The 26,165-nt window shown below is 44.8% G+C and overlaps 1 protein-coding gene across 1 annotated transcript in view; it reads left to right on the top strand.

The window, feature by feature from the left end:
• WNT2 (Wnt family member 2) overlaps positions 1–26,165 on the top strand; it is a 180,947-nt gene that overhangs the window by 66,463 nt on the left and 88,319 nt on the right. The window contains 3 exon segments of the mRNA XM_073573351.1: positions 10,137–10,372; positions 23,648–23,925; positions 24,246–24,510. Of these exon segments, the coding sequence (XP_073429452.1) occupies positions 10,137–10,372; positions 23,648–23,925; positions 24,246–24,510 (779 nt within the window).

Here is a 26,165-nt window from a genome sequence, read left to right as displayed (position 1 = left end):
TCAGATCACGGGACTGTGTGGGCTTTTGTAAAACCTTCAGCTTGCGCATTTTGAGGTAGTCTAATGTGGATTTTGACGTGTGTTTAGGATCATTATTCATTTGTAGAAGTCATCCTCTTTTCAACTTCAGCTTTTTGCAGTTGGTGTTATGTTTACATCAAGAATTTGTTGAAATTTAATTGAATACATTCCTCCCTCTATATGTGGAATGTTCCTCGTGACATTGGCTTCAACACAACCCCAACATATGATTGATCCACCCCCATGCTTAAAATTGTTTGAGAGATGTTTATTTCTTGAAATTCTGTATCCTTTTTTCTCCACATATCCTGTACCTTTGATCACCCAAACAGGCTAATTAAGGTCTGAACCCTTTGTCAACATTATCTGAGCACACAAATTTGCAAGGGTGCCCAAACTTTTGCATTGGTCCATTTTTCTTTTTGTAATTTTTAAAATAAAAACAAAAATGACAGTATTTTTTTGCCTAAAATACAAAGGAAATGTGTAATCTTTCATTTTAGGCATTTTAGAGATCATTTCATCTTGAACTTGCTTAACTGTTCACAATAACAGTAATTTTGACCAGGGGTGCCCAAACGCTTACATACCCCAGCACATTATGGTTGACACAAAGGTTGATATGGCAATTAGGGGTATGTATCCATCCCTGAAACTTGTGTAATTGTGATTAGTGTCTGTGTATATTCAATGGCCCTGATTCATCAAGAATGTTGTTCACATCAGTCTTGATGAGGGGACATACTGGAGTCAGAGGTGACTGATTCATTAAGTGGTGCAGTCCTCTTAATGAATCAGCCATTTCTTAAAAGTGGCATTCGCCTCTGTGCGCCTCATCACACATATTATTCCAGTCTGGGACTGGGGAAAGATTTGTGGTGTATGTTATGCTGCAGCTCATCATGAATGAGACGAGTGGGAGTCCCTACGTCACTTTCCACCTCAACGCTAACCATTTTGGCGGAGCTAGCCAAAACTGATGTCTAAATGCCAAAAGTTGCAACATTTTTAGGCTTTTTGCAAATTTTCAAAGTGTTTTACTCCAGAATCCTGCCAAAATCTTGCTTAAACACTTTGATGAATTGAAGCCAATGTGTCTTAGCTTTTTGATGAGTTGCATTTCATGGAGGCTGAAATGTGTTTCATACTGTTGCATGGAGAACTCAAAAAAGCTGTCTGCAAGTCGGAAATTGATATACAAGCAGAACTAGTTAAACGTTATAAATCAATGAAAATGTCCTAAAAAATAGTTGAACGTATGTAAGAATAGTGTGTAAACTCAAGAAGACTTGTTTATTTCTGTAGTGGTTGCTGTCCTTCAGTATGATCTTCATTATTTCTTGATTTGTAACCAATTATTAATTTTTTTATAGTGTTACCGTCTCAAGTTACAATGTGTTCAACTTACTATACTTGTCCCAGAACCAACTAATATTAATGTGTTATCCCATTGATCTCTACTTTGGCGCTATGGTTCTTGTAACAGGCGCTTTTTCTTGATTATAATAATTGATAGGTGGACTCGTGGAAGTTCAAGTCCAGCTGGATGACCCAGACCTGACCCGAACATGACCACGAACCCAAATCCCATATAAATCAATGGAGACCCGTACTTCAGGCTATAAAATGGCTGTAAAATGTTCGAAGTAACCGCTAGAGGGCAGCAAAAGGAAGCAAAATGTGTGTGAGAGCAGGACAATTGCCCTGCAAAGAAATGTGGATTCTGAAAAAAAAAAGGGAATAGCAAAAAAATTGGATGAGGCAAATGAAAAATTACATGGGGTCTCTCCTATTTTTGATGACCAGCACAGGTAAAGCAGACACCTGCGGGCTGCAGCTCAGCTGTCTGCTTTATCTTGGTTGGTTATAAAAAAGTGTGACCTCCCCCATGGCATTTTTTTTAAATTATTTAAATAAATAATTTAAAAAATGGCTTGGGGCACCCCCAGTTTTGATAACCAGCCAAGGTAAAGCAGATAGGTGAGGGCTGGTATTCACAGACTGGAAAGGTCCATGGTTATTGGGTCCTTCCCAGCATAAAAATAGCAGCCTGCCGCTGCCCCAGAAAAAGCACATTTATTAAATGCACCAATTCTGTTTGCTCAGCTCTTCCCACTTGCCTTGGTGCGTTGGCAAATGGAGTAATATGTTGGGGCTGATGTCAGCTGTATATTGTCCGCTGACATGAAGCCCAGAGGTTAGCAATGGGGCGGCGTCTATCAGAAACCCCCATTACTAATCCCATAATTGAATAGTTAACAAAATACACACTTGGGAAAAAAATACATTGTTTCAGGAAAGACTCCCCCGCACTCCATCAATTTATTTATAAAAATGATCTCACGAAGCTCCAGACGATAATCCAATAAGGAATAAAGACTCCCCCACTTCCTCTTTTACCAATTTATTACTGAAAAATAAATTCATGTAGTTCCAACAGTAATCCAAGAGTGTAATGTCCCACGACATCGATCGAGTCCTATGGAGTCTCATTCTGAGAAAGTTCTCAGATCAAGACTTCATAGTTCACTCCCGTTCAGCGGCAAGCAAGGAAATTCTCATTCTCGTACCTGCCGCTGACCACGAGTAAGCTTAGTGAGCCTCGTTCTTAGAAAGAGGTTCAATAGGGTTACTCATGGTCAGCAGCAGGCACGAGCATGAGAATTTCCATGCCTACTGAGACTCCATAGACACCGCCCCATTACTAACCTCTGGGCTTGATGTCAACAGACATTACACAGCTGAGATCAACCTCATATGCATTTATATTCATATGCGTGATTAGGGCTAGTATTGTTTATTGTTTGAATACTTTTATATATTTAGGAATCAGCCTTTTTACAGCATACTGTGAAATACGCCATCCTCTTGCTTTGGATTGGATTATTGTTGTCCATTTCATTTTTGGATCCATTAGTGCCAGTATGGTTATACTGGCATGTTATTGATTACATTTCTATCTTGAGGGATCTTTTATTATACACTAGATGGTGGCCCGATTCTAACACATCAGGTATTCTAGAATATATATGCAGTTTATTTTTAAAGATTTAATAATAATGCCATAATGCACCCCCCAATCCTGATATGTATGGTTCTCTCACCCCCAATCCTGATATATATGGTTCTCTGACCCCCAATCCTGATATGCATGCTACCCCTCAACCCCCCAATCCTGGTATGCATGGTCCCCTCACCCCCCTATCCTGGAATGCATGGTCCCCTCACCCCCCTTTCTTGGAATGCATGGTCCCCTCACCCCCCTTTGCTGGTATGCATGGTCCTCTCACACCCCAATCCTGGTATGTATGCTCACAGTCACCCCCTTTCCTGGTATGTATGGTCCCCTCACCCCCCAATCCTGGAATGCATGGTATCCTCACCCCCCTTTCCTGATATGCATGGTCCCCTCACCCCCCTATCCTGGTATGCATGGTCCCCTCACCCCCCAATCCTGGTATGCATGGTCCTCTTACCCTCCTTTTGGGGTATGCATGGTCCCCTCACCCCCAGTCCTGGTATGCATGGTCCTCTCACCCCCCTATCCTGATATGCATGGCCCCTCACCCCCTTTCTTGGTATGCATGGTCCTCTCACACCCCAATCCTGGTATGTATGCTCACCATCACCCCCCTTTCCTGGTATGTATGGTCCCCTCACCCCCCAATCCTGGTATGCATGGTACCCTCACCCCCCTTTCCTGATATGCATGGTCCCCTCACCCCCCTTTCCTGGTATGCATGGTCCCCTCACCCCCCAATCCTGGTATGCATGGTCCTCTTACCCTCCTTTTGGGGTATGCATGGTCCCCTCACCCCCAGTCCTGGTATGCATGGTCCTCTCGCCCCCCTATCCTGATATACATGGCCCCTCACCCCCTTTCTTGGTATGCATGGTCCTCTCACACCCCAATCCTGGTATGTATGCTCACCATCACCCCCCTTTCCTGGTATGTATGGTCCCCTCACCCCCCAATCCTGGTATGCATGGTATCCTCACCCCCTTTCCTGGTATGCATGGTACCCTCACCCCCTTTCCTGATATGCATGGTCCCCTCACCCCCCAATCCTGGTATGCATGGTCCCCTCACCCTCAATCCTGATATGCATGGTCCCCTCACCCCCCTTTCCTGGTATGCATGGTCCCCTCCCCCCAATCCTGGTATGCATGGTCCCCTCACCCCCCTATCCTGGAATGCATGGTCCCCTCACCCCCCTTTCTTGGTATGCATGGTCCCCTCACCCCTCTTTGCTGGTATGCATGGTCCTCTAACCCCCCAATCCTGGTATGCATGGTCCCCTCACCCCCCTATCCTGGAATGCATGGTCCCCTCACCCCCCTTTCTTGGTATGCATGGTCCCCTCACCCCCCTTTGCTGGTATGTATGGTCCCCTCACCCCCCAATCCTGGTATGCATGGTCCCCTCACCCCCCTTTCCTGGTATGCATGGTCCCCTCACCCCCCTTTCCTGGTATGCATGGTCCCCTCACCCCCCTTTCCTGATATGCATGGTCCCCTCACCCCCCAATCCTGGTATGCATGGTCCCATCACCCTCAATCCTGATATGCATGGTCCCCTCACCCCCCTTTCCTGGTATGCATGGTCCCCTCACCCCTCTTTCCTGATATGCATGGTCCCTTCACCCCCCAATCCTGGTATGCATTGTCCTCTTACCCTCCTTTTGGGGTATGCATGGTCCCCTCACCCCCAGTCCTGGTATGCATGGTCCTCTCGCCCCCCTATCCTGATATGCATGGCCCCTCACCCCCTTTCTTGGTATGCATGGTCCTCTCACACCACAATCCTGGTATGTATGCTCACCATCACCCCCCTTTCCTGGTATGTATGGTCCCCTCACCCCCCAATCCTGGTATGCATGGTATCCTCACCCCCTTTCCTGGTATGCATGGTACCCTCACCCCCCTTTCCTGATATGCATGGTCCCCTCACCCCCCAATCCTGGTATGCATGGTCCCCTCACCCTCAATCCTGATATGCATGGTCCCCTCACCCCCCTTTCCTGGTATGCATGGTCCCCTCCCCCCCAATCCTGGTATGCATGGTCCCCTCACCCCCCTATCCTGGAATGCATGGTCCCCTCACCCCCCTTTCTTGGTATGCATGGTCCCCTCACCCCTCTTTGCTGGTATGCATGGTCCTCTCACCCCCCAATCCTGGTATGCATGGTCCCCTCACCCCCCTATCCTGGAATGCATGGTCCCCTCACCCCCCTTTCTTGGTATGCATGGTCCCCTCACCCCCCTTTGCTGGTATGTATGGTCCCCTCACCCCCCAATCCTGGTATGCATGGTATCCTCACCCCCCTTTCCTGGTATGCATGGTCCCCTCACCCCCCTTTCCTGATATGCATGGTCCCCTCACCCCCCAATCCTGATATGCATGGTCCCATCACCCTCAATCCTGATATGCATGGTCCCCTCACCCCCCTTTCCTGGTATGCATGGTCCCCTCACCCCCCCTTTCCTGATATGCATGGTCCCCTCACCCCCCAATCCTGGTATGCATGGTCCTCTTACCCTCCTTTTGGGGTATGCATGGTCCCCTCACCCCCAGTCCTGGTATGCATGGTCCTCTCGCCCCCCTATCCTGATATGCATGGCCCCTCACCCCCTTTCTTGGTATGCATGGTCCTCTCACACCCCAATCCTGATATGTATGCTCACCATCACCCCCCTTTCCTGGTATGTATGGTCCCCTCACACCCCAATCCTGGAATGCATGGTATCCTCACCCCCCTTTCCTGGTATGCATGGTCCCCTCACCCCCCTATCCTGGTATGCATGGTCCCCTCACCCCCCAATCCTGGTATGGTCCTCTTACCCTTTTTTTGGGGTATGCATGGTCCCCTCACCCCCAGTCCTGGTATGCATGGTCCTCTCACCCCCCTATCCTGATATGCATGGCCCCTCACCCCCTTTCTTGGTATGCATGGTCCTCTCACACCCCAATCCTGGTATGTATGCTCACCATCACCCCCCTTTCCTGGTATGTATGGTCCCCTCACCCCCCAATCCTGGTATGCATGGTATCCTCACCCTCCTTTCCTGGTATGCATGGTCCCCTCACCCCCCTTTCCTGATATGCATGGTCCCCTCACCCCCCTTTCCTGATATGCATGGTCCCCTCACCCCCCTTTCCTGGTATGCATGGTCCCCTCACCCCCAATCCTGATATTCATGGTCCCCTCACCCCCCTTTCCAGGTATGCATGGTCCCCTTACCCCCCTTTCGTGGTATGCATGGTCCCCTCACCCCCCTTTCTTGATATGCATGGTCCCCTCACCCCCTAATCCTGGTATGCATGGTCCCCTCAACCCACCTATCCTGGTATGCATGGTCCCCTCAACACCCTATCCTGGTATGCATGGTCCCCTCACCCCCCCAATCCTGGTATGCATGGTCCCCTCACCCCCCCAATCCTGGTATGCATGGTCCCCTCACCCCCCAATCCTGGTATGCATGGTCCCCTCACCCCCCAATCCTGGTATGCATGGTCCCCTCACCCCCCAATCCTGGTATGCATGGTCCCCTCACCCCCCAATCCTGGTATGCATGGTCCCCTCACCCCCCCAATCCTGGTATGCATGGTCCCCTCACCCCCCCAATCCTGGTATGCATGGTCCCCTCACCCCCCAATCCTGGTATGCATGGTATCCTCACCCCCCTTTCCTAGTATGCATGGTCCCCTCACCCCCCCAATCCTGGTATGCATGGTCCCCTCACCCCCAATCCTGATATACATGGTCCCCTCACCCCCCAATCCTGGTATGCATGGTTCCCTCACCGCCCTTTCCTGATATGCATGGTCCCCTCACCGCCCTTTCCTGGTATGCATGGTCCCCCCTCACCGCCCTTTCCTGGTATGCATGGTCCCCCCTCACCCCCCCAATCCTGGTATGCATGGTCCCCTCACCCCCCAATCCTGGTATGCATGGTCCCCTCACCCCCCAATCCTAGTATGCATGGTCCCCTCACCCCCCAATCCTGGTATGCATGGTCCCCTCACCCCCCAATCCTGGTATGCATGGTTCCCTCACCGCCCTTTCCTGATATGCATGGTCCCCTCACCCCCCTTTCCTGGTATGCATGGTCTCCCCTCACCCCCCTTTCCATGTAGCCGCGATCAATCAGCGTCGCGGCCCTCTGTCCGCGACCAATCAGCAACGCGGCCCTGTAGCCGCGACCAATCACTGATGCGGCCCTGTACAAAAATAATATTAAAAAATAAAAAAAGTTATTCTCACCTTCCGACGGCCTCCTGTCTTCTTTCCATGCGCCCGGCCTCGCGCTCCCAGCAATGCTTTGCGGCTTAGACCGCTGATGACGTCGGTCTTCTTTCTCGCTCTCGCGAGAGTGACGTCGGTCTTTTCTCGCTCTCGCGAGAGAGACGTCATCAGCGGCCTAAGCCGCAAAGCATTACTGGGAACGCGAGGCCGGGCGCGTGGAAAGAAGACAGGAGGCCGTCGGAAGGTGAGAATAACTTTTTTTTATTTTTATTCTCTTTTTTACAGATTAAGGCCTGCGCCTGCCGCTGATTGGTCGCGGCCACCAATCGGCGGCAGGCGCAGCTTACCGTTACAAACAGCTGCGCCTGTTGCTGATTGGTTGCGGCCTGGCGGGGGCCTGGCGTCCACGACCAATCAGCGGCCCGCAATTTCGGTTACAGACAGACACGATAAGGCGTTTATATATATAGATTGTACTCTTATTTTTTCATCATATACAGATGTGCTCAAAAGTTTATATGCTCAGGCAGAATTTTTGCTTTCTTGGCCTTTTTTCAGAGAATATGAATGATAACACCAAAACTTTTTCTCCACTCATGGTTAGTGGTTGGGTGAAGCCATTTATTGTCAAACTACTGTTTTCTCTTTTTAAATCATAATGACAACCCAAAACATCCAAGAGTCGGTCTAGAACCCAGAAACTCACTCAGCCTTTATGCACACACACTGATTACAAGCAAACAGGTCACAGGTGAGGAAGTTACCTTTAGTAGCCATTCAAACCCATTTGTGTCAACTTCTGTGCATGTTATCAGGACAAAATCACCAGGGTATGTAGACTTTTAGTCAGGGTCATTAGGATGTTTTGGGTTGTCATTATGATTTGAAAAGAGAAAACACAGTAGTTTGACAATAAATGGCTTCACCAACCACTAACCATGAGTGGAGACAAAGTTTTGGTGTTATCATTCATATTCTCTGAATAAAGGCCAAGAAAGCAAAAATTCTGCCACGGTATGTAAACTTTTGAGCACAACTGTATATGTCTATGAGGTGGTCATGATTCTAATTGTGTTTAATCATGGAGTAACATGGTGTTTAATAATGAAAATTATTGATGTGTATCTCTTGGTGTGCACCTTTTCTGTACTGTAATATTTGGTTTTGCATCTATTTATTTTTTTCTTTCAATTAATATTGTCACTTGAGAGACCAATGTATGAACATATACACTCACTGGCCACTTTATTAGGTACACCATGCTAGTAAGGGGTTGGACCCCCTTTTGCCTTCAGAACTGCCTCAATTCTTCGTGGCAGAGATTCAACAAGGTGCTGGAAGCACTCCTCAGAGATTTTGGACCATATTGACATGATGGCATCACACAGTTGGCGCAGATTTGTCGGCTGCACATCCCTGATGCGAATCTCCCGTTCCACCACATCCCAAAGATGCTCTATTGGATTGAGATCTGGTGACTGAGGAGGCCATTTGAGTACAGTAAACTCATTGTCATGTTCAAGAAACCAATCTGAGATGATTCGAGCTTTATGACATGGCGCGTTATCCTGCTGAAAGTAGCCATCAGATGTTGGGTACATTGTGGTCATAAAGGGATGGACATGGTCAGCAACAATACTCAGGTAGGCTGTGGCATTGCAACGATGCTCAATTGGTACCAAGGGGCCCAAAGAGTGCCCAGAAAAAATTCCCCACACCATGACACCACCACCACCAGCCTGAACCGTTGATACAAGGCAGGATGGATCCATGCTTTCATGTTGTTTACGCCAAATTCTGACCCTACCATCCGAATGTCGCAGCAGAAATCGAGACTCATCAGACCAGGCAACGTTTTTCCAATCTTCTACTGTCCAATTTCGATGAGCTTGTGCAAATTGTAGCCTCAGTTTCCTGTTCTTAGCTGAGAGGAGTGGTACCCAGTGTGGTCTTCTGCTGCTGTAGCCCATCTGCCTCAAAGTTCGACGCACTGTGCGTTCAGAGATGCTCTTCTGCCTACCTTGGTTGTAACGGGTGGCAATTTGAGTCACTGTTGCCTTTCTATCAGCTCGAACCAGTCTGCCCATTCTCCTCTGACCTCTGGCATCAACATGGCATTTCCGGCCACAGAACTGCCGCTCACTGGATTTTTTTTCTTTTTCGGACCATTCTCTGTAAACCCTAGAGATGGTTGTGCGTGAAAATCCCAGTAGATCAGCAGTTTCTGAAATTCTCAGACCAGCCCTTCTGGCACCAACAATCATGCCACGTTCAAAGGCACTCAAATCACCTTTCTTCCCCATACTGATGCTCGGTTTGAACTGCAGGAGATTGTCTTGACCATGTCTACATGCCTAAATGCACTGAGTTGCCGCCATGTGATTGGCTGATTAGAAATTAAGTCTTAACACACAGTTGGACAGGTGTACCTAATAAAGTGGCCAGTGAGTGTAAACATGTAGAACTATTGATTCTAACTAAACTCGTATACAGACATTACAGCATGGCATCACAGCTGATTTTACATTAAAAAAAAGAACCAGCTGTGATCCCATGCTATCCTGTCTGTATACTATTTTGCATCTTCCACTGCCCAGGAGCTGTGGTATGATCAGACCATGTTCCTGCACGGTCAGACACAGCCATTACACTGTACACAGCAGGGGCACATTTATAAGGTTATCTCAGCACAGGAACGTTTATTTAACGCATTCAATTGTGAAACTTATTTTTATTCCAAAATTTATTGATTGAAATGACCTTTGCTTATGGGAAAACCCCTTTAAGTTTGTGTGACTTTCTGACACAAGATAGGTCTTATGTATCCTTATATTTAATTATTTGATATGTTTTTTTTTCTTTGGGCAGGTACATGGGTGCAGTTGGTTCCTCTTCTGCTTCATCCCGAGTAATGTGCAATAATGTGCCTGGTTTGGTAACTCGGCAGAGGCAACTGTGTCAGCGCTATCCTGAAATCATTCATGCTATTGGTGTAGGGGTGAGTGAGTGGACAGCAGAGTGTCAGCATCAGTTTCGACATCATCGCTGGAATTGCAACACACATGAACGAGATCAAAGCTTATTTGGAAAACTAATTTTGCGCAGTAAGTTGGTGAAGATCCATTTGTTTTTATAGTTGAATAATTATTTCTAATTTGTAAACTAAATTGTTGTGGGCAATGTCATGCTTCCCATATTGTCCATATAGTGCTAAATAAATATTTGCTGTCATTACACATATTACTTGTCATTTTAGCAGAGTAAAGGGATTGTGTCATGATTACAACCTCTATTAGTATCCTTTACAAAAAGTCTGGCCATACAGTGGGTACAGAAAGTACTCAGACCCCTTTAAATTTTTTACTCTTTGTTTCATTGCAGCCATTTGGTAAATTCAAAAAAGTTCATTTTTTTCTCATTAATGTACGCTCTGCACCCCATCTTCACTGAAAAAACAAATGTAGAAATTTTTACAAATGTATTAAAAAGGAAAAACTGATATCACATGGTCATAAGTATTCAGACCCTTTGCCCAGACACTCATATTTAAGTCACATGCTGTCCATTTCCTTGTGATCCTCCTTGAGATGGTTCCACTCTGTCATTGGAGTAAAACTTATTAAAAAAGAAAAACTGAAATATCACATGGTCATAAGTATTCAGACCCTTTGCTCAGTATTGAGTAGATGCACCCTTTTGAGCTAGTTCAGCCATGAGTCTTCTTGGTAATGATGCAACAAGTTTTTCACATTTTTCACACCTGGATTTGGAGATCCTCTGCCATTCTTCCTTCCAGATCCTCTCCAGTTCCATCAGGTTGGATGGTGAACGCTGGTGGGCAGCCATTTTCAGGTCTCTCCAGAAATGCTCAATTGGGTTGAGGTCAGGGCTCTAGCTGGGCCAGTAAAATAATCACAGAGCTGTTCTGAAGCCACTCCTTTGTTATTTTAGCTGCGTGCTTAGGGTCATTGTCTTGTTGAAAGGTGAACCTTCGGCCAAGTCTGAGGTCAAGAGTACTGTGGAAGAGGTTTTCATCCAGGATATCTGTGTACTTGGCTGCATTCATGCTTCTTTCAATTGCAACCAGTCATCCTGTCCCAGCAGCTGCAAAATACCCCCATAGCATGATGCTGCCACCACCATGTTTCACTGTTGGGATTGTATTGGGCAGGTGATGAGCAGTGCCTGGTTTTCTCCACACATACCGCTTAGAATTATCACTAAAGAGGAGGTCTATATTCGTCTCATCAGAACAGAGAATCACACACCTGTTGTGACACAGCATGGAAAATAAACACTTTCTGCTGGGGTTCCTCTCAAAATATATTCCTTGGAATCTTGTAATGCCATATCTGACTACTAAGGCTGTTTTCTCATGGAGCTTAAATGCTTCTTTTATTTCCACTGCTTTTTTTATGCTGCAACTTTGTTGCACTTAACATTTCAAGCAAAATGAATGTGATTTCCTGAAAACTCATGTTGAGGTTATCAATACTTGAAAGATAGATGTAATTCACATCTCACTTGAACTGGGCTGTTCGACTCCATTCACTTTTAACATCTGGTTGCTGCTGGAGCTAAAAACAGCTGATCCATAGGATAGGTGACAAATATTAGATTGGTGGGGTTCCAACACTATCGATCAGCTATTGTAAGCTCAGGAAATTAATTTATGTTAAAAGAGAAAAGAGTCGGACGGCACAGTTCCAATCTATGTGTTGTCATCAATATAGTAAGTTTGGACAAGCTTTTTTTGACAATTGTAACTATTGTCTAAACGTTTGACATTTTTTGCAATATTTTCTATATTAAAATTTAATATTTAGTCAGTGGGCATAGTCCAAACCCAATAGTGTTGCTAGGGTTTAAAAATGCTTTATTTGTTCACTGAAAGGATTTTTGTAAATTCCGCTAGTCACATAACACATCATTTTTCTTGGTATATTTGTGCTTTGCTCTCATATTTCCTTTATTCGATCTGTATTGCAGTTTTGGATAATAAGTCAAATACTTGGACAGTGTTTAGGTACACTGGTTTCAATTTTGTGTCTGCAAAATGTATAATTTCAATTCTTTTTCCACCTAGTTGTTTTCTGGTGTGACATTGCATTTTCCTAAGTACGGTACTTTTGTCGTTTGAGGCACTCAAATCCTTGAAAAACATGTTCTTGTTTAATAGTGTTATTTTCTGAAGTTTTACATGTCACCAGGGATGTTCACAGAAATCATAGGGCCCTATTGCAAAGGGTACTATGCCTTAGGCTACTTTCACACATCAGGTTTTCGGCGTCAGGCGCGATCCGGCGTCGTGCCGGAATGCCGGATCCGGCAAATGTTTTGTAAAACCTGATGTGCCGGATCCGGTTTTCTGCCGGATCCGTCTTGTTCTTGACAGACAAAACCGGATCCGTCTCATCCGGTTCATCCGTTTTTCTATCCGTTTTTTCGACGGATTACGCCGGATCCGGTTTTTAAAATTGACCCTTGTGGCCCCTCAAGGCAGAGTACACTGGCAGGATGACAGAGTGTGAAAGATTTGTGCCCTAACCAAACTTGTGTACCTTCTGGACCAACAGTATATACCTTTGCCAACCAAAGTTGGCTATCTTGTCATGGTCTACTATTTTTAGCTTTAGGCCACAGGTGTGTACCTGGTTGTGTTTTATGCAAAGTATTTCACCTTTTAACAAAAGTTGTGTACATTGTTAGGAAATCACCAACAATAAACACAACTTTTTAGGTGAAATACTTTGCTTCAAACACAACCAGGAACACAACTGTGGCAAAAAGCTAAAATTTACCCACAGTTATACCTGGTTTTGAATACCTTTTTACCTTTGAAATACCCTGTATTTAACCTTTTTTTTAAACATAGTTCGCCGCAGAAAGAAAAGACAGACAACCATTGTGAAACGATAATTTAACTTTTATTTAAAATTTTTTTTTTTTTGTAAAATGTTTTTAAAGTGCAAAAAACTTTTTAAATAAAGGTTTTAAACCCAATGGGCATTTTTATTAAAAAACACACATTACAAATCTGTGTATTGTGGGGTGGAAATACTGCTGGAGGGGCTGCGGGACACTTCGACACTGGGTGTGTGGAGAGAGGACTGGGATCGTGGTGGGGAAGGAACAGTTAGAGGTGAAGGTGTGGAAAAAACTACAGAATGGGTGGACATGTGGGAAGCAGAAGAGGTGGTGGGTGGTGGAGTGGAGGGTTGGGCAGGGACTGTAGGAGCAGATGATGTTGATGGAAAGTTGTATGGGGAAGGAGTTTGGTACGGGGAAGGAGTTTGGTACGGGGAAGGAGTTTGGTACGGGGCAGGTTGCTGGAAGTGGGGAGATGACTGGTACTGGGGAGGTTGCTGGTACTGGGGAGGTTGCTGGTACTGGGCAGGTTGCTGGTATGTAGTAGGAGGGGGAGGATGAAAAGTGGCTGGAGGGAGTGCAGATGTAATAGGAGGGGGAGGATGGAAAGTGGCTGGAGGGGGTGCAGGTGGAGGAACTACAGTGGTGGGAGGTGGAGGTTGGGAGGTAACCTGCTGTAGAGCACCGTGGCACGAATGCATTAGGCCTGTTTCACACTTCCGTTTTTGTGTCCGCCAAACGGATCCGTTTCCGTTTTTTTGACGGAAACTGATGCAAACGGATCCGTTTTTTTAAAACGGATCCGTTTTTTTGACGGATCCGCGGTAACCGTAATGGAAGTCTATGGGACAAAAAAAACGGATCCTGCAAAAAATGGCGGATCCGTTTTTTTACGGAAAACAACGGATTTTGACGGATTTGAAAAAACGGAAGTGTGAAACAGGCCTTACATGCATCTGCTGGGCAGGAGAGAGCGTTTCCATGCGCTCCACAACAGACCTGAAAAAGGTGTGGTTTGGCGAAGATCTTGCTTTTGAATGCATGGTTTGCAGAAGTGTCTTCACCTCCAGAATGCTGGAGTTGATCTGCTGAAAGCCTGCGGAGATTTGCTCTGACAAGACTTTGAGACAGTTCTGGAAAGATGCATTCAGATGCAATAACTCTTGCGCATAACTCTTTTCCTGACCCCTCTGCCGCTGCCGCCCAGTACCCGCAGGTGTACTAGAGGCGGCAGGGGCAGAAGGGTGGGGTAAAGGGAAAGCGATCTCCTCACCAGCAGCTTCATGTAATGTAGGCGGCCACGATGCTCCTGTGCTGGTGGATGGGACAGATGGGTCGAATGTGTGGGAAGGCAGGGAAGGTGCAGATGTACCGGGGCGGTCGAAGTGTCCCTCGGTGCCGGTCTCCTCAGGGATCGCCTCAGAAGGGTCCAATCGTGCAGGCTCCCGAGTGCTGCTCACCGTGCTGTGGAATAAAGAGAAAAAAAAACAATTAAAATACTGACATGGTATGGCCCTGGCTGAAAAAAAAAAGTTACATCTTTTTCACATGTGGTGTGTAATATTTACCTTCTGGTGAGCATTGTTTCCCGGAGGAACGACAGGGCTTGTGCGTACTTGTACTTGCTCCTGCGTCCTCCAGATCCACTCGGGGCCCGCATCTCTTTATTGAACTCCTTCTTGAAACGATCCCTCACAGACCGCCACCGATTCACAATTCTGTTCCCTGAAACGAGAAAGGAGTGGTTAGTATACAACATCAGTGTTTCACAAACTCCAGTCCTCATGGTCCCCAGGGGTCATGTTTTCAGGATTTCAATAGTAAATAGAAATCCTGAACACATGATCCGTGGGGACCACGAGGACTGGAGTTCGGGAAACACTGGTTTACATGAAGCAACCGTTACTGTATATACTTACGCTCTTTAATCTGGTCCCGAGCTTCGAGGTCCTCCCAGCGGCCCACAAGGAGAGAACAGATTTCCTCCCAGAGTCGTCGGGTAATGATCAGGTCAGCGTGGCGGCGGTCAGCCATATTCCAGAGCGGCTCCCTTTCTCTGACGAGATCGATGAGGCGGTCCACATCAATCCCTCCATCCTCACCGTCAGAGTCGGGAGCACGCTGTGAAGGCTGTTAAAGAAAAAGACAAAAATAACATAATTAGCCTCCACAAAAGAAATGAAATAAAAAGTGCCAAAAAACAAAGCAAAAATATTTATACTTACACGCTGGTGACCGCCACGTTGCTGTCGCCGACGACCCTGGGAGGCACTGCGAGGACCTCTTGGCCGAGCACCAGATTGGGAAGACTAGAGAAGAAAACAAAAAATGTTATGAGTTTGGATGTAGGCATTTGTTTGCTGTGTGTGGTCTGCAGAACATTGTTTTCTATGTGTTGTGTGTAGTGTGATGTTGTGTTTCTGCGTTTGATGCAAAAAACTTACGAATTGTGAGCCCACTCCAAGCGTCTGTCCACCCCTTCCTTCTTCTTCTGGGAGCTCCTCTTCATCTTGTGATTCCTGTTTTGAAATAAAAGGCAATGAATAGACATATATTACAGAGATGATGGATTTTGGAAATAAAAACTTACCGTCAAACGCTGACGATGCGAGGGAGGGCTCCCAGAAGAAGATGTGCTGTCCTGTTGATGGCCAGACTCCATGGCTGTGGGTATTGCTGCTGCCAGTGATGCCATTTCTGCTGCTGCTGCTGCTGCATCTCTTTGGCGGCTGTTGAATAAAGAGAAACAAAGGGCCAATGAATATCTTGATATTCCATGGCCCTAGTTTGGAGGAATGGGGGATTTGATAATTACCGTCTCTCATCTGCTTCTGGACTTCCCTCCCGTTCAGCATGCTGCTCCATTTGGGGTGTTGCTGATGGTGCTGCTGCTGCATCTCTTTGGCGGCTGTTGAATAAAGAGAAACAAAGGGCCAATGAATATCTTGATATTCCATGGCCCTAGTTTGGAGGAATGGGGGATTTGATAATTACCGTCTCTCATCTGCTTCTGGACTCCCCTCCCGTTCAGCATGCTGCTCCATTTGGGGTGTTGCTGATGGTGCTGCTGCTGCAGATGTCTGCTGCCTTCTCCTGCGCCTGGTTGCTGTCTTGGGTGGCATGTTGGGTGTGGCTGAGGGTCCCATTGTCTTGCTTTTATATATCTCCTGTGGGCAGAGCTACTGAGCATGGCGCATTGCGGCGCTCATAGGCTTTCATTGTGTGAAAAAGCCGGACGCGCCGGATCCGGCGTGTCCGGCTTTTTCGCCGGAGACAAAAAACGTTACAGTAGACGTTTTTTCCAGACGCCGGATCGCGACACATTGCGACACATTGCCGGATCCGGCGAAAACCGGATGAAACGCATGGCCATCCGGCGCGATCCGGCGCAAATGCAAGTCAATGGGGGGGAAACCGGATCCGGCATTGCATTTCGCCGGATCTGGTTTCTGTCAAAAGCGCCGGATCGCGCCTGACGGCGAAAACCTGATGTGTGAAAGAGGCCTTACTGAGCGCTCTTAAGAGTGTAATAGTTTTTCATACATTAATGTTCAGAGTAAAGTTGTAATAGGTCTTTATAGAAGTTCTGCTTGTAATAGTGCACTGTGCCAATATCTCCACTCCTCCACAGGTAACAAATTTGTTGAAGAGTGTATCCTGTTGATAAATCTGGCACAGTCTAAAAATGTTAGGTCCTTTTCCAGCACATTTCTAATGAGAAAGGTGTAGGATTTTTCTAAATTCAAGTCACACTTGTATGACTGTGAATTCTTTCCAACATTACTTGACTTGAATGCTGAAAAAGTAGAGCAGATGTTTCATTAAAGATGATGCTCCTTTTGAGCACCAAACTCTATATTTTTCAGTGTATTTACACCATACAACTAGAATAGATACATTAAATTTCCCCTGAATCACAGCTTGCCTTCCCTTTATACAGTGCATGGTAAACCTAGCTACTTCCAGCCACCACTAGTGGTAGCTCACTCAATGGAAATTTTATACATCCACCATTGAATGTGAAGAGTGTGTCCAATGAAAACAAGTAATAATAATTCCGCAGCACTTTACATTATAGAGGGGACTTCTACAGACAATAGACATTACAGCATAGCATAGCAATAAACACGTAGATCAAAACAGATACCAAGAGGAATGAGGGCCCTACTCACAAGCTTACAGTCTATAAGGAAAAAGAGGAGGCACGAAAGGTGGATGGTAACAATTGCTTTTATTGTTTGCACCAACTCTAGTGTAAGAATTGGGTGTTCCTGTTGCTACATGAACCAGTTAACAGTGTAAATATGTAACAGTACAGACACAAAGGGCTATTAAATGAAAAAAGCATGTGAGAACATGATGCGAGGAACCTGGTTATGGTAAAAATTTTTGAATGAGCCACACAGGGATATTTAGGTTAATGCGTTGAAGCGATAGGCCATTATGAACAAACGCGTTTTTAGGGCATGCTTAAAACTGTGGGGATTGGGGATTAATCGTATTAACCTGGGTGGTGCATTCCAAAGAATTGGCGCAGCACGTGAAAAGTCTTGGAGTCGGGAGTGGGAGGTTCTGATTAATGAGGATGTTAACCTCAGGTCATTAGCAGAACGGAGGGCACGGGTAGGGTGGTAGGCTGAGACGAGGGAGGAGATGTAGGGTGGTGCTGAGCCATGGAGGGCTTTGTGGGTAAGGGTAATAAGTTTGTACTGGATTCCCCCCCCTTTACATTTTTCACTCTGTTTGATTGCAGCCATTTGGTGCTTTGTGGGTGAGGGTAATAAGTTTATACTGAATTCTGGAGTAGATGGGTAGCCTGTGTAATGCCTGGCACAAGTTAGAGGCATCGGTATAATGACTGGTGAGGAATATGATCCTGGCTGCAGCATTCAGGATGGATTGGAGAGGGGAGAGTTTGGTAAGAGGGAGACCGATTAGTAGAGAGTTAAAATAGTCCAGACGAGAATAAATAAGAGAAACAGTAAGAGTTTTTGCAGAGTCGAAAGTAAGAAAGGGTCAAATTATAGAAATGTTTTTGAGGTGCAGATAACAAGAGCGAGCCAGTGAATGAAAGCTCGGAATCAAGTATGACCCCAAGACAGTGGGCATGTTGCTGGGAAGTAATGGTGGAACCAAACACAGAAATGGCAATTTCGGGCATAGGTAGGTTAGTAGAGGGAGGAAACACGAGAAGTTCAGTTTTTGACCGGTTCAGTTTCAGATAGAGAGAGGACATGATGTTAGAGACAGCGGTAAGACAATCACTGGTGTTTTCCAAAAAGGCAGGCGTGATATTAGGAGAAATGTATAATTGGGTGTCATCAGCATAGTGATGGTACTGGAACCGAAATCTACTGATTGCTTGACCAATAGGGGCAGTATACAAAGAGAAAATAAGGGGGCCTAGAACCGATCCTAGAGGAGCCCCAACAGTAAGGAGAAGATGAGAGGAGGAGGAGCCAGCAAAAGATACCTTAAAGGAGCGGTCATAGAAATAGGAGGAGAGCCAAGTGAGAACAGTGTCCTTGAGGCCAATGGAACGGAGCATAGTGAGGAGAAGCTGATGATCCACAGTGTCGAATGCTGCAGAGAGGTCCAAGAGAATTAGCATGGAGTAGTGACCATTAGATTTAGCAGTTAGAAGATCATTAGAGACTTTAGTGAGGGCAGTTTCAATAGAGTGTAGAGAGCGGAAACCGGATTGTAGAGGGTCGAGGAGAGAGTTATCTGAGAGATAGTGGATAAGACCGGTGTGGACCAGGCATTCCAGGAGTTTAGAGATGAAGGGAAGATTAGAGACAGGTGAATAGTTAGCGGTACAGTTTTGGTCGAGGGATGGTTTTTTAAGGATCAACTTTATTCTCATTTGCACAAGGAAAGACTAGAAGCAATGGGATGAAACTGAATGGGAAGAGACACAGATTAGATATTAGAAAAAACTTTTTGACAGTTAGAGTGATCAATGAGTGGAACAGGCTGCCACGAGAAGTGGTGAGTTCTCCTTCAATGGAAGTCTTCAAACAGAGGCTGGACAGACATCTGACTGGGATGATTTAGCGAATCCTGCTTTGAGCAGGGGGTTGGACCAGATGGCCCAGGAGGTCCCTTCCAACTCTACGATTCTATGATTCTAAGTAATGGCTGTAAGATGGCATGCTTAAATGTGGAAGGAAAGATACTGGAAGAGAGAGAGAGGTTAAATATTTTAGGTGAGTGGTGACAGCAGGGGAAAGGGACTGGAGGAGATGTGATGGAATGGGGTCACTAGTGCAAGTCTTATGAGGAAAGGTTGCAGGATTTGGGATTGTTTAGTTTGCAAAAGACTGAGAGGAGACTTAATAGCTGTCTACAAATATCTAAAGGGCTGTAACATTGTAGAAGGATCAACTTTATTCTCATTTGCGCAAGGAAAGACTAGAAGCAATGGGATGAAACTGAATGGGAGGAGACACAGATTAGATATTAGAAAAAACTTTTTGACAGTTAGAGTGATCAATGAGTGGAACAAGCTGCCACGAGAAGTGGTGAGTTCTCCTTCAATGGAAGTCTTCAAACAGAGGCTGGACAGACATCTGACTGGAATGATTTAGCGAATCCTGCTTTGAGCAGGGGGTTGGACCAGATGGCCCAGGAGGTCCCTTCCAACTCTACAATTCTATGATTCTAAGTGGTAGGGCGAGAAGATGCAAGAAGCCTGATTACTTCTTCTTTTGTTACTGGTTCAAAATCAGAGAGTGCGCTAGATGCAGTGGGGGAGGGAGGACAGTGCATGGTATGAGGGGATTGGGAGATAATTTCCAGTTGGATATGGTCAATTTTTTTCTTTGAAATAATTAGCCAATAATCACTTATCCACAGGTTAGATGATAACTTGAGGAATGGTGGGTGTCCTATTGATTGCTGAGACCCGCACCGATTGTTAGACTGGGGAATTATTCTCCCTGACAGGAAACTTTTATCACCGTTACAAAATAGATCTGCAGCTTGGACACCTTACCACCACCCATTTATTCTATACGGAGATGCTGGAAAAGTTGAGCCCAGCACTTGGCAGCTCCCTAGGGAATGAATGAAAAACAGGTCTTCGCATGCACACTTCCGCTCTATTTTAATAGCAATAAATGTTCTTTGTTATGTCCATCAGTGCAAATCTTAGTAGTCAGACCACTACCATGCAACAAGTTTTAACCTATCCAATGGATAGGTGATCACTTGCTTTCACAGGACAACCCCTTCAATGAAAACTATAAAAGTGTATATGCAGTGAGATCTTCCCATTAGTGGCTGTAGAAAAGTAATAGGGCTCTATGTTTTAACAAAGCAGGAATTAAGCTATGTGTGACAGATAGAAACTGCACTGTTGATTTAGAATCATTCAGCAACTATAGGGGTTAAATGGTTATTGCAGACTGGGAGTGGTTAGGTCAGTCCCAGTGTATACTAGGAAAGTTGTTATTGTGTCTGAGAAATCCAAGAGTAAGGTGTGTGTTCTTCCAGAGAAGTGATTGCTGTAATCAAATAAGCAGTCAGGACAGCCAGTAACATCTTTATTACCTCAAGATAGAAGTGAGAAAGCTCCAGCACCAGACTCATACCCCAACCCCTACCCCCACCTCACTGCATAAGAATGATACAGTTCTGCTTGCATTAAGACACTGTGTGTGTAGAGAAGTTACAGTGGGTATGATTTAGCTAATCCTGCTTTGAGCAGGGGGTTGGACCAGATGGCCCAGGAGGTCCCTTCCAACTCTACGATTCTATGATTCTATGAAAGTATTCAGACCCCTTTAAATTTTTCACTCTTTGTTTCCTTGCAGCCATTTGGTAAATTCAAAAAAGTTCATTTTTTTTCTCATTAATGTACACTCTGCAACCCATCTTGACTGAAAAAAAACAGAAATTTAGAAATTTTAAAAATGTATTAAAAAAGAAAAACTGATATATGACCATAAGTAATCGGACCCTTTGCTCAGACACTCATATTTAAGTCACATGCTGTCCATTTCCTTGTGATCCTCCTTGAGATGGTTCTGCTCATTCATTGGAGTCCAGCTGTGTTTAATTAAACTGATAGGACTTAATTTGTAAAGGCACACACCTGTGTATATAAGACCTCACAGCTCACAGTGCATGTCAGGCCAAGTGAGAATCATGAGGTCAAAGGAACTGGCCAAGGAGCTCAGACAGAATAGTGGCAAGGCACAGATCTGGCCAAGGTTACAAAAGAATTTCTGCAGTACTCAAGGTTCCTAAGAGCACAGTGGCCTCCATAATCCTTAAATGGAAGAAGTTTGGGACCTCCAGAAGTCTTCCTAGACCTGGCCATCCAGCCAAACTGAGCAATCATGGGAGAAGAGCCTTGGTGAGAGAGGTAAAGATGAACCCCAAGATCACTGTGGCTGAGCTCAACAGATGCAGTAGGGAGATGGGAGAAAGTTCCACAAAGTCAACTCTCACTGCAGCCCTCCACCAGTCGGGCTTTTATGGCAGAGTAGCCTGATGAAAGCCTCTCAGTGCCAAACATATGAAAGCCCACATAGTTTGCTAAAAAACACATGAAGGACTCCCAGACTATGAGAAATAAGATCCTTTGGTCTGAGGAGTCAAAGATAGAACTTTTTGGTGATAATTCTAAGCAGTATGTGTGGAGAAAACCAGACACTGTTCATCACCTGCCCAATACAATCCCAACAGTGAAACATGGTGGTGGCAGCATCATGCTATGGGGGTGTTTTCAGCTGCAGGGACATGACGACTAGTTGCAATTGAAGGAAACATGAATGCTGCTAAATACAGATATATCCTGGATGAAAACCTCTTCCAGAGTGCTCTGGATCTCAGACTTGGCCGAAGGTTCACCTTCCAACAAGACAATGACCTTAAGCACTCAGCTAAAATAACAAAGGAGTGACTTCAGAACAACTCTGTGACCATTCTTGACTGGCCCAGCCAGAGCCCTAGCCTAAACCCAATTTTGCATCTCTGAAGAGACCTGAAAATGGCTGCCCACCAGCGTTCACCATCCAACCTGACAGAACTGGAGAGGATCTGGAAGGAAGAATGGCAGAGGATCCCCAAATCCAGGTGTGAAAAACTTGTTGCATCATTCTCAAGAACACTCATCACTCATGGTTGAACTAGCTCAAAAGGGTGCCTCTACTCAATACTGAGCAGAGGGTTTGAATACTTATGACTGTGATTTTTCATTTTTTCTTTTTTAATAAATTTGCAAAAATTTCTACATTTCTGTTTTTTTTCAGTCCACATGTGGTGTAGAGTGCACATTAATGAGAAAAAAAGAACTTTTTTGAATTTACCAAATGGCTGCAATGAAACATAGAGTAAAAAATTTAAAGGGGTTTGAATACCCACTGTATCTGTAAAGAGACTTCATATATGTTGATGAAGCATTGCATGAAGAGAAATGATTCTGTGTGATGAAAAGAAACTTGAATAAAACCCCTATGATCATCTTCAGCTCAGAACTATGTCATAGCTGTGTGTCATAGCTGTGTGCCCGTAAACCGTTCCCTCCCCTCTACTGTGAAGAATCATATTTAATGGCTGCCCTGAGTAAGATGTCCCCAGGATTCCAAAAAGAACTCATGTTTCTTTTGTATTGCCTTTATATACTGAGTGGCGTGCATGCAACATATATCCTCCATGGAGCTCATAGCATTGGTGTAGTCAACCTCTAAAGTGAGCAAACCAATATGTGTCACAGAATAGCCATTCTAATTAAAATAAAGCAACATTTTTAACCTCCTTATCTGTTCAAAAAGCAATATTGAAACTAAAGCAGTATTTGATATGGTAATATGGAACATTTTCATTGACAAAGCCTTTATAACCGATCACCAGAATAGAGATTCTAAGGGCCCCGTCACACATAGCGACTCACCAGCAATCCCGACAATGATATCAACTTGTCAGGATCGCTGGTGAGTCGCTACATGATCACTGGTGAGCTGCCAAACAGGCAGCTTTACCAACGATCAGCACCAGCGATGCCGAGCGCGCAGCGTCGCTGTGTACTTTAGTTACCAGCTCCCTGCATCAGCACGCTGGTAACTAAGGTACACATCGGGTTTCTAAGCACCGCCTGGTGCTTAGAAACCCTGCGTTTACCTTATTTACCAGCGCGCTGATTGCTGGTCTCCCGCCTGTCACACGCAGCGATGCGTGCTGGCCAGCGGGAGACCAGCGATCAAAAAAATGTCTTGGCTATTCCAGGACGATCAGCGATAACCGGCAGGGGGCCGGTCGCTGGTCAGTGTCACACACAGCGATCTCGCTGGTGAGATTGCTGTTCCGTCACAAAACTTGTGACTCAGCAGCTATCTCGCTAGCGAGATCGCTATGTGTGACGGGGGCTTAAGTCTGCTGTTCCTCAATCCTTTGTTACCTTTGAACCTCTTTATACAAAGTTACAGATTGTGGAAGAAGAGGTACAAGAAAGAAAATATTATATGATTGCATGATCTGACTACATATTTTTTATTTATTTTTAGGCAGCCGAGAGTCAGCCTTTGTGTATGCTATCTCCTCTGCTGGAGTAGTGTTTGCTATCACAAGGGCTTGCAGTCAAGGAGAACTGAAGTCCTGCTCCTGTGACCCAAAGAAAAAAGGATCTTCTAAGGACAGCAGAGGCAGCTTTGACTGGGGTGGCTGCAGTGATAACATAGACTATGGTATCAGATTTGCTAGATCATTTGTAGATGCAAGAGAGAAGAAAGGAAAAGATGCAAGAGCCCTCATGAACGTTCACAACAACAGAGTTGGAAGAAAGGTATTCATTTACCTGCCATTTTAGGGTGTCAAGAGCAAACCTAGAAAATATAATTTACTTTTTTACACCTTTTATAGTGCTTTTGTGTGATGCAGTAAATTTATCTTGAGATCTTTACATAACAGAATTCCTTGCACTGAGATCAGTCACCTTGAACAATAACATTATCAAGCATATATGCTGTTCTAAAGTTTTAGGTGTAAGTTTTTGTAGTAAATGTACATTATGTAGTTTATGTAGTATATGCAACAAACATTAATTCCACATATAAAGTAAACCAAACAGTGAGATGTCTTATCATAAACTGTTTACCCCCACAGGCTGTAAAGAGGTTTATGACAAAAGAGTGCAAGTGCCATGGAGTGAGCGGGTCTTGTACTTTAAGGACATGCTGGTTGACTATGGGGGATTTTCGAAAATCTGGAGATTTATTGAGAAAAAAATACAATGGAGCCATACAAGTTGTTATGAATCAAGATGGTACAGGATTTACAGTGGCAAATAAAAGGTTTAACAAACCAACGACCAATGACCTGGTATACTTTGAAAATTCACCTGACTACTGTAACAGAGACAGAGATGCTGGTAAGTCCCATAGAAATGTGTATAGTGGAAACATTTTAGGCCAAGATGTATTTTAATAGAGCTCTGCCCCTTAGAATTTGTTAGAGATGAGTGAATTTAACAAAATTCATGTTGGGTTTGATTTGGGAAAATTGGCTAAAAGTGCTCCAAATAATCTAATTTCCCTGTAAATAAATGTTTGACTCTCTGAGGTCTCCTAGGACTATATCCAACCTCTTTTATGCTTTTTATTGCAAGAACATCCTCAGTAATGTCCGAGTGACATGACATATATGGCTTTTGGGCAAACAGAAGGTAAAATGTGCTATTTAACAGCTTGTTTAATGCACAATGAGACGTTTTATGATTTTTTTTTAATTATTTTTTATGTATATTATTAATAAGAATTTTTAAAAAAATATAAAATAATATTTCTTAAAATATTTAATTTGGATTAAATAATACGCCTACTAGAGTCAACAGGTAACTGTGGCCTTGTTCTGCTACTACTGTCCAGACAGCCAGTATGTACAATTTTGCCCCTGCTGCTATTTTCCCTTCAGTCTCCCACATCCTTAAAGCCCCACTCCTGCATTTTTTACCCATTTCAGCACTGGAGCAGTACCACTAATGTAAGTTCTCTGACACTAGTATTATACGCACCAGCTGCCGTCTTCAGCTCTTTATTGCGCCATTTAAGTCTCAGTCTGCCATCTTGTTACCTTAACCTCTGACCAGAAGGTCTGAATGCAAGCCTATGAGAGCCTCGTTCTGGCTGTCATAAACTTACATTGAGTTGTGACTTCCGGATCGTCTAACAAATACTGAAGCAATCCGGCAGGTAACAACCTGCAGAAGATCGAATGGAGCAGCGCTGATAGCAGAAGAAGATGGCGACTGATAAGTATAAGACTAGGATTTGGGAGCTTAGTTTAGTAGCATCACTCCAGCACTGCAATAAAAAACAGTGGAGTGGTGCTTTAGCAGTAGATGATGTGGCATGTGTTTTCTTTCATGTTGTACAGTCAATTGTCATTCTTTCCTTCATCTCACATTTTTCTGTCAGCCACCACTGAGCTTGTGCTGAACATTGAGCTATGTGTATCCCTAATTTCTCACATACTGATCTAGAATAAATGGTGGCTTGATGTATTTAAACAATAAATGCTTACACAGAAAGTAGAGCAATACTGGATGTGGCAAAAGCAGTCACTACACAGGTGCAAATCAATGAGTGCTGTGTAATTGAGGTACAACATAACTTTTCTTTTAAAACATGGAATGGTTTGACACATTCAATGAAAAGATCATGGTAGACCTTGCTCCTACCTGCCAAAGACCACACTCATAATGTCAATAAGTCATTATGTCCTGCCAGGAAGGGGGAAATAAAACAGGTCAGGTACTTCACCTCATCCATATTCTAAAACATAATGGGATTATGTCTCAGATATGTGGGGGAGGTCTATTCAAGGTTATTCAAAGTCATGGAGTGACTCTCTGTGAAATCCAGAAAAAAACAAACAAGTTCGTGAGGAAGTGGCCTAATATGAGGCTATGCTATCAATTTCTTGTAATTGAATTTATTAATTTCTCCTCAAACACTAATCTTCATTATGTGTACTATATCTCTGTGACCAAGCTCTAAGACCCTTTCTCCTATCTGCAATTACCCA

The sequence above is a fragment of the Dendrobates tinctorius genome, unplaced genomic scaffold (genome assembly GCF_039654945.1).
Source record: "Dendrobates tinctorius isolate UK_male_01 unplaced genomic scaffold, ASM3965494v1 ptg000035l, whole genome shotgun sequence".
In the NCBI taxonomy this organism is placed as follows: domain Eukaryota; kingdom Metazoa; phylum Chordata; class Amphibia; order Anura; family Dendrobatidae; genus Dendrobates; species Dendrobates tinctorius.
Note: the sequence above shows the minus strand (reverse complement) of the source record. Positions and strands in the feature narration are given on the sequence as shown.